This window comes from Leopardus geoffroyi, chromosome C1 (genome assembly GCF_018350155.1).
Source record: "Leopardus geoffroyi isolate Oge1 chromosome C1, O.geoffroyi_Oge1_pat1.0, whole genome shotgun sequence".
NCBI lineage: Eukaryota > Metazoa > Chordata > Mammalia > Carnivora > Felidae > Leopardus > Leopardus geoffroyi.
The window spans coordinates 73155571-73163841 of NC_059328.1; the positions used below are offsets into that span (position 1 = coordinate 73155571).

Below are 8271 nucleotides of genomic sequence, written 5' to 3' on the forward strand. Positions count from 1 at the left end.
CTTGGCAGGCCAGAAGGGAGTGGCAGGAAATATTCAATATGCTGAATAGGAAAAATATGCAGCCAAGAATCCTTTACCCAGCAAGGCAGTCATTCAGAATAGAAAGAGAGATAAAGGCTTTCCCATACAAAAACTGAAGGAGTTCATGACCACTAAACCAGTCCTGCAAGAGATCTTAAGGGGAACTCTGTGAGTGGAATGCTACAGACTACAAAAGCCCAGAGACATCACCACAAGCATGAAACCTATAGATAACACAGTGATACCAAATCCATATCTTTCATTAATAACTCTGAATGTAAATGGACTAAATGTTCCAATCAAAAGATATAGGGTATCAGAATGGATAAAAAAACAAAAACAAAAACAAGATCCATCTATATGTTGTCTACAAGAGACTCATTTTAGACCTGAGGATACCTTCGGATTAAAAGTGAGGGGATGGAGGCTCTTTTCCTTTGGTACGCCACTGAAGATCTTGGTGTCGCCATGGGCCACCGCCCCGCCCAGTGTTACTGGTATTGTAAGAACAAGCCGTATCCAAAGTCTCGTTTCTGCAGAGGTGTCCCTGATGCCAAGTTCCGCATTTTTGACCTGGGGCGTAAGAAGGCAAAAGTGGATGAGTTCCCACTGTGTGGCCACATGGTGTCAGATGAATATGAGCAGCTCTCCTCTGAAGCCCTGGAGGCTGCCCGAATTTGTGCCAACAAGTACATGGTGAAAAGCTGTGGCAAAGATGGTTTTCACATCCGGGTGCGGCTCCACCCTTTCCATGTCACCCGTATCAACAAGATGTTGTCCTGTGCTGGAGCTGACAGGCTCCAGACAGGTATGCGGGGTGCCTTTGGAAAGCCCCAGGGCACAGTGGCCAGGGTCCACATTGGCCAAGTCATCATGTCCATCTGTACCAAGTTGCAGAACAAAGAGCATGTGATTGAGGCCCTATGTAGGGCCAAGTTCAAGTTCCCTGGCCGCCAGAAGATCCACATTTCCAAGAAGTGGGGCTTTACTAAGTTTAACGCGGACGAATTTGAAGACATGGTGGCTGAAAAGCGGCTCATCCCAGATGGCTGTGGGGTCAAATACATCCCTAATCGTGGCCCCTTGGACAAATGGCGGGCTCTGCACTCATGAGAACCTCAGCACTGCCCTTCCCCATTCATGCCCACCAATAAATCCTGCTTCCTGTCTAACAAAAAAAAAAAAAAAAAAAGTGAGGGGATGGAGAACCATCATGCTACTGAAAGTCAAAAGAAAGCTGGAGTAGCCATACTTATATCAGACAAACTAGACTTTAAACTAAAGGCCATAACGAGATGAAGAAGGGCATTATATCATAATTGCATCAAGAATGCTAGCAATTATAAACATTTATGTCCCCAACTTGGAATAACCCAAATATTTAAATTAATTAATCACAAACATAAGCAATTGTATCAATAAGAATATGGTAATTGCGGGGGACTTTAATACTCCACTTACAACAATGGGCGGTTATCTAGGCAAAAATCAATAAACAATGGTGTTGAATGATCATTGGACCAGATGGACTTGACAGATGTATTTAAAACTTTTCATCCAAAAGCAGCAGAAAATACATTCTTCTCAAATGCACATGGAACATCTCCAAGATAGATCACATACTGGGTCACAAAACAGCCCTCAATAAATACAAAAGAATTGAGATCATACCACGCATATTTTCAGATCACAATGCTATGAAACTTGAAATCAACCACAAGAAAAATTTGGAAAGCCTCCAAATGCATGGAAGTTAAAGAATATCTTACTAAAGAATGAATGGGCCAACCAGGCAATTAAAGAAAAAATTTAAAAATACACAGGAGCAAATGAAAATGAAAATGCGACACTCCAAGCCCTTTGGGATGTGGCAAAGGCAATCCAGGCCTACTTCAAGAAACAAGAAAAATCCCAAATACAAACCTAACTGCACACCTAAAGGAACTAGAAGCAGAACAGCAAAGAAACCCCAAAGCCAGCAGAAGAAAAGAAACAATAAAGACTAGAGCAGAAATAAATAATATAGAATCCAAAAAAAAAAAAAAAAAACAAATCAATGAATCTAAGACCTGGGTTTTTGAAAAAATAGACAAAATTGATAAACCCCTAGCCAGACTTCTCAAAAAGAAAAGAGAGAGAGCCCAATAGATAAAATCACAAATGAAAGAGGAGAGATCACAACCAACACTACAGAAATACAAAAAATTATTAGAGAATACTATGAAAAAGCATATGCCAATAAATTGGACAACCTGAAAGAAATGAACAAGTTCCTAGACACCCACACACTACCAAAACTCAAACGGGAAGAAATAGAAAATTTGAACAGACCCATAACTAGGGAAGAAACTGAATCAGTTATCAAAAATCTCCCAACAAATAAGAGTCCTGGACCAGATGGCTTCCCTGAGGAGTTCTACCAGACATTTAAAGCAGAGTTAATATCTATCCTTCCTCAAGCTGTTCCAAAAAATAAAAAGGAAAGGAAAGCTTCTGGATTCTATGAAGCCAGCATTACCTTGATTCACAAACTAGACAGAGACCCTGCTAAAAAGGAGAATTACAGGCCAATATCCGTGATGAACATGGATGTGAAAATTCTCAACAAGATACTAAAAAATCAAATTCAACAGTATATCAAAAGAATTATTCACCATGATCAAGTGGGATTCATTCCTGGCCTGCAGGACTGGTTCATTATTCGCAAATCAACCAGTGTGATACATCACATTAATAGAAGAAAGGAAAAGAACCATATGATCCTGCCAATAGCTGCAGAAAAAGCATTTGACAAAATACAGCATCTTTCTTAATAAAAACCCTCAAGACAGTTGGGATAAAAGGAACATATCTTAACATCATAAAAGTCATATATGAAAAGCCCAAAGCTAATATCATCCTCAATGGGGAAAAACTGAGAGTTTTCCCGAGATCAGGAACATGACAGGGATATCCACTCTCACCACTGTTGTTTAACATAACGTTGGAAGTCCTAGCCTCAGCAATCAGACAAGACAAAATAAAATGCATCCAAATTGGCAAAGAAGAAGTCAAACTTTCACTTTTCACAGATGACATGATATGCTACCTGGAAAACCAGAAAGACTCCACCAAAAAGGTGCTAGAACTGATACATGAATTCAGCAAAGTCGCAGGATACAGAATCAATGTACATAAATTGGTTGCATTTCTATACACCAATAATGAAGCAACAGAAAGAGAAATCAAGGAATCGATCCCATTTACAATTACGCCAAGAACCATAAAATACCTAGGAATAAACCTAACCAAAAATGTAAAAGATCTATACACTGAAAACTATAGAAAGCTTATGAAAGAAATTAAAGAAGACACAAAGAAATGGAAAAGCATTCCATGCTCATGGATTGGAAGAACAAATACTATTAAAATGTCAATACTATCCAAAGCAATCTACACATTCAGTGCAATCCCAATCAAAATTGCATTGGCATTCTTCTTAGAGCTAGAACAAATAATCCTAAAACTTGTATGGAACCAGAAAAGACCCCGAATAGCCTAAGCAATGCTGAAAAAGAGAACCAAACCAGGATATATCACATTCCTGGACTTTAGCCTCTACTACAAAGCTGTAATCATTAAGACAGTATGGTATTGGCACAAAAACAGTCACATAGACCAAAGGAACAGAATAGAGAACCCAGAATTGCACCCACAAAATGTATGGCCAACTAATATTTGACAGGGCAGGAAAGAGTATCTAATGGAAAAAAAGACAGTCTCTTTAGCAAATGGTGCTGGGAGAACTGGACAGCAACATGTAGAAGAATGAAACTGGACCACTTTATTACACCATACACAAAAATAAATTCAAAATGTATGAAAGACCTAAATGTGAGACAAGAAACCATCAAAACCCTAGAGGAAAAAACAGGCAACAACTTCTTTGACCTCAGCTGCAACAACATACTCAACACATCTCCAAAGGCAAGGGAAATAAAAGCAAAAATGAACTATTGGGACCTCATCAACATAAAAAGCTTCTGCACAGGGAAGGAAACAATCAAAACTAAAAGGCAACTGACGTAATGAGAGAAGATATTTGCAAATGACATATCGGATAAAGGGTTACTATCCAACATCTATAAAGAAACTTACCAAACTCAACACCTGAAAAATAATCTAGTGAAGAAATGGGCAGGAGACATGAATAGACACTCTTCCAAAAAAGACGTTGAGATGGCCAACAGACACATGAAAAGATGCTCAATATCATTCATCATCAGGGAAATACAAATCAAAACCACACTGCAATACCACCTCATACCAGTCAGCGTGGCTAAAATTAACAACTCAGGAAACAGCAGATGTTGGCAAGGATGTGGAAAAGCAGAAACCCTTTTGCACTGTTGGCGGAATGCAAACAGGTGTAGCCGCTATGGAAAACAGTGTGGAGGTTCATCAAAAAATTAAAAATAGAATCAGCCTATAACCCAGCAATAGCACTACTAGGAATTTATCCAAAGGATATAGGAGTGCTGATTCATGGGGACACATGTGCCCCAATGTTTATAGCAGCATTTTCAACAATAGCCAAATTATGGAAAAAGCCCAAATGTCCAGCAACTGATGAATGGATAAAGTAGATATGGTTTATATATACAAAGGAATACTACTTGGGAATGAAAAAGAATGAAATCTTGCCATTTACAACAATGTGGATGGAACTGGAGGGTATTATGCTATGCGAAATAAGTCAGAGAAAGACATATCATATGTTTTCACTCATATGTGGAATTTGAGATACTTAACAGAAGACCATGGGGGAAGGGAAGGGGAAAAATGGTTTCAAACAGAGACAGAGGCAAACCATAAGAGACTCTTAAATACAGAGGGGTTGATGGTGGGGGGGGAGGGAGGGGAGAATGGGTGATGGGCATTGAGGAGGGCACTTGTTGGGATGAGCAATGGGTGTTGTATGTAGCGATGAATCATGGGAACCTACTCTCGAAGCCAAGAGCACACTGTATACACTGTATGTTAGGTAACCTGACAACAAATTTCATTTAAAAAAACAATAGAACTACCCTATGATCCAGCCATCACACTACTGGGTAAACACGAATTTGAAAGGATACACGCACCTCTATGTTTATAGTAACATTATTTACAATAGCCAAGATATGGAAGCAGCCCAAGTGTCCATCCATAGATGAATAAATAAAGGAGATGTGTATGTGGGTGTGTTTGTGTGTACATAAAATGTAATATTATTCAGCTATAAAAAAGAATGAAGTCTTAGCATTTGTAACCACACAGATGGAGCTAGAGAGTACAATGCTAAGTGAAATTAGTCAAAGAAAGACAAATGCCATATGATTTCACTCAAATGTGGAATTTGAGAAACCAAACAAAAAGAGAGAAAGAGAAGCAGACTTTTGATTATAGAGAACAAAATGATGGTTACTAGAGGGGATAGGATTGGGGAGATGGCTGAAATAGGTGATGGGGATTAAGAAGTACACCTGTTGTGATGAGCACCACGTGATGTAACAAATTGTTGAATCAGTATATTGTGTACCTGAAACTAATATAACACCGTATGTCACTAACTGGAATTAAAATAAAAACTTTTTTAAAAAATTTAAAAAAATAAAAAAATAAGAACCATATGATCCTCTCAATAGATGCAGAAAAACCATTTGACAAAATACAGCATCTATTCTTGATAAAACCCTCAACAAAATAGGCATTGATGAAACATACCTCAACATCACAAAGGCCATATAACAAAAGATCCATAGCAAATATCATCCTCAATGGAGAAAAATGGAGGGCCTTTCCCCTACAGTCAGAAACAAAACAAGGATGCCCACTATCACCATTACTATTTAACATAGTACTGGAAGTCTTAGCCTCAGCAATCGGACAGCAAAAGAAAAAGACATCCAAATCAGCAAGAAAGAAGCCAAAATTTCACTATTTGCAGATGACATGATACTCTATGTAGAAAACCCAAAACACTCCACCAAAAAATTGCTAGAACTAACACATGAATTCAGCAAAGTCATAGGTATAAATTCAACGTACAGAAATCAGTTGCATTTATTTTTTTATTTTTTTTAAATGTTTATTTATTTTTGAGAGAGAGAGAAAGAGAGCACAAGCAGGGGAGGGGCAGAGAGAGAGGAGGAAACAGAATCCAAGGCAGGCTCCAGGCTCTGAGCTGTCAGCACAGAGCCTGATGCGGGGCTGGAACTCACAAGAGGTGAGATTGTGACCTGAGCCCAAGTCAGATGCTCAACCAACTGAGCCACCTAGGAGCCCCAGAAATCGGTTGCATTTCTATACACCAATAACAAAGCAACAAAAAAGAAATCAGTCCCATTTGCAATTTCACCAAAAACAGTTAGATACTAATGAATAAACCTAACCAAAGGGATAAAAGGTCTGTACTCTGTAAACTATAGAACACTTATGAAAGAAACTGAAAAGGACCCAAAAAAAGTGGAAAAGCATTCAGTGCTCATGGATTGGAAGAACAGACATTGTTAAAATGTTGGGGCACCTGGGTGGCTCAGTCGGTTAAGCATCTGACTTCAGTTTGGGTCATGATCTCACAGTTTGTGAATTCGAGCCCCACATCAGGTTCTTTACTGTAAGCACAGAGCCTGCTTCAGATCCTCTATCCCCCTCTCTCTCTCTACCCCTATTCTCTCTCTCTCTCTCTCTCTCCCTCCCTCCCTCCCTCCGTCCCTCCCTCAAAAATAAACAAACATTAAAAAAAGTATTTAAGATGTCTATACTACCCAATCTACATACTTAATGCGATCCCCATCAAAATACCACGAGCATTTTTCACAGAGCTAGAACAAACAACTCTAAAATGTGTATGGAACCACAAAAGACCCCAAATAGCCAAAGCAATCCTGAAACAGAAAAGCAAATCTGGAAGCATCATGACTCCAGACTTCAAGCTATATTACAAAGCTGCAGTCATCAAGATAGTATGGTACTGGAACAAAAACAGACACATAGATCAATGGAACAGAATAGAAAACCCAGAAATGGACCCACAACTATATGGTCAACTAATCTTTGACAAAGCAGGAAAGAATACCCAATGGAAAAAAAGACATTCTCTTCAACAATTGGTGTTGGTAAAACTGGATGATGACATGCAAAAGAATGAAACTGACCACTTTCTCACACCATACACAAAAATAAATTCAAAATGATGAAATACCTAAACGTGAGACACAAAACCATTAAAATCCTAGAGAAGAACATAGGCAGCACCCTCTTTGACCTGAGCCAGAGCAACTTCTTACTAGACATGTCACAAAGGCAAGGGAAACAAAAGCAAAAGTGAACAACTGGGAACAACTGGCACTGCAAAGGAAACAATCAACAAAATTAAAAGACGGCCTACAGAATGGGAGAAGATATTTGCAAATGACATATCAGATAAAGGGTTACTATCCAAAATCTATAAAGAATTTATCAAGCTCAACATCCAAAAAACAAATAATCCACTGAAGAAATGGGCAGAAGACATGAGTAGACACCTTTTCAAAGAAGAGATCCATATGGCTAACAGACACGTGAAAAGATGCTCAACATCACTCATCATCAGGGAAATACAAATCAAAACCATGATGAGATACCACCTCATACCTGTCAGAACAGCTAAAATTAACAGCACAAGAAACAAAAGGTGTTGGTGAGGATACGAACAGGAAACGCTCTTTCACTGTTGGTGGGAATGCAAATTGATTCAGCCACTTTGGAGAAGAGTATGGAGCTTCCTTGAAAAGTTAAAAATAGAGCTACCCTATGATTCAGCAATTGCACTATTATGTATTTAGCCAAAGGATACAAAAATACAGATTTGAAGAAGTACACGTACCCCAATGTTATAGCAGCATTATCAACAATAGTCAAACAACGGAGAGAGCTCAAATGTCCATCAACTGACAAATGGATAAAGGAGATGTGGTATATATATATATATATATATATATATATATATACACACACACACACACACACACACACACACACACACACACAATGGGATATTACTCATCAATCAAAAAGAATGAAATCTTGCCATTTGCAACAATGTGGATGGAGCTAGAATGTATTATGCTAAGCAAGGTAAGTCAGAGGAACACAAATACCATATGATTCACTCATATGTGGAATTTAAGAAACAAACAGATGAACATGTAAGTGGGGGGAAGAGAGAGAGTGGGAAACAAACTATGA

At 38.6% G+C, this 8271-nt stretch overlaps 1 protein-coding gene across 1 annotated transcript; it reads left to right on the forward strand.

The window, feature by feature from the left end:
• Positions 1-425: 425 nt before the first annotated feature.
• Positions 426-1193, forward strand: LOC123598177 (60S ribosomal protein L10-like). The gene has a single exon (XM_045478146.1). It carries the CDS (start codon positions 442-444, stop codon positions 1132-1134), a length of 693 nt encoding a protein of 230 aa, XP_045334102.1. The 5' UTR covers positions 426-441; the 3' UTR covers positions 1135-1193.
• The last annotated feature ends 7078 nt before the right edge of the window (positions 1194-8271 follow it).

Coding starts and splice junctions, on each gene's coding strand:
- LOC123598177 (XM_045478146.1), top strand. CDS start 442: ATGGAGGCTCTTTTCCTTTGGTACGCCACTGAAGATCTTGGTGTCGCC.